The sequence below is a fragment of the Echinops telfairi genome, unplaced genomic scaffold (assembly GCF_000313985.2).
Source record: "Echinops telfairi isolate 266 unplaced genomic scaffold, ASM31398v2 ScPeMD7_7467;HRSCAF=8505_1, whole genome shotgun sequence".
In the NCBI taxonomy this organism is placed as follows: Eukaryota; Metazoa; Chordata; class Mammalia; order Afrosoricida; family Tenrecidae; genus Echinops; species Echinops telfairi.
The window spans coordinates 23,807,033-23,808,313 of NW_022111368.1; the positions used below are offsets into that span (position 1 = coordinate 23,807,033).

Here is a 1,281-nt window from a genome sequence, read left to right on the forward strand (position 1 = left end):
GCCCCCAATAAAATGATTAGAAAAAGAAAAAAACTCGTAAATTCAAGTTCATGATGACACTGTAATCTGGAGAGTAAGTTCTTTTCCCTAAGCAGAAGGCATATCTTCATCATTAAACCGTACCAAAACCTGCAAAGCCCAAAAGACAGCTATTTTACTGCTAACATAACAGGTGTCTCCTTTGCATTCAAGTAAATCAAAAGTAAAATCCATACAACTTTAAGATCTAAAAGGTAATAATAGTGCTATGGTTCCTAAAGAAGTATAATACAAGACAGTCATAAATGATAAAAATAGAATCATTCAGTCAAATCAGATAATTTGTACCTTCAGGTCTAATGAAAATTTGGTGTGTACATTTTTCTTAAGAAGAAACAAATTTTTAATAAACCCCACTATACGAGAAAGTTCTACACGAAATTCAATTGAAATAGCAAAGAATGTAGCATGATGTTTCAGAGCACAAGGCAACAGAAGGGATGCTGGTGAACAAAATTAAGGATGTAAAATTAATCAAATGTACCCACTTTCAATAGGAGGTTTGGGTCCACTGACTAAAGCTTCTGTGATCTGAGAGGCAACCGAGCTGTCAAATCCAGAATTAGAAGAATCTGGGTCAGGGTCGCTGAGGATACTGGGGAAGCTAGCCTTACTCTGGGTGGGCAGCTCCGACTGGCGTTCTGAAAAAGGTTAAAACAAGAGACTTTTTAAATTAAGGTCAACAGGAGACAAGTAAAAAGACAAGCCCCTAACGGAAGGGGATTCCTGACAGAACTCTTGAACTCTTCCAAGTCAACTGAAAAATAAAAATAAAGAACCCACTAGGAGAAAATGGGCAAATTCCTTTAATTGGTACTCTACTGAAGTTTGAACATCTTCAGAGAGATTTAATCCCATTGGAATTCTGGGGGAAAGCAGTTAAAACACAAGACATTATTATACACTCAAATCACAATAAAAAAATTACTTAAAAACAAAGCGGACTCAAGTCCAAAGATAAAAGGGCGGCAAGTCTTCATTTTCACCTTATGAGACACTAACCAGAGCAACCCAAACATCAGTGCTGCTTTGTTTGTTTGTTCATATACATCACTTCTGAAGGTGAAACTGTTTCCACCAAGAAGCAATATTTCTGGGGACTATGAATGGCTTGTTTACCTTCAAGCCTTTAAGACCCCAGACACTATATCTTTTGATAGCCGGGCACCATCAGCTTTCTTCACCACATTTGCTTATTCACCCGCTATGTCTTCAGTGGTTGTGTCGGGAAGGTGAGCATCA

General features: G+C 37.7%; 1 protein-coding gene across 1 annotated transcript in view; it reads right to left on the minus strand.

Annotated features, from left to right (window-relative positions):
* The window catches only part of CNOT11 (CCR4-NOT transcription complex subunit 11), a 20,287-nt gene that overhangs the window by 7,563 nt on the left and 11,443 nt on the right, over window positions 1-1,281 (minus strand). Inside the window, exon 2 of the mRNA XM_004704449.2 lies at window positions 528-680. Within this exon, the coding sequence (XP_004704506.1) occupies window positions 528-680 (153 nt within the window). The remainder of the gene's footprint in view (window positions 1-527; window positions 681-1,281) is intronic.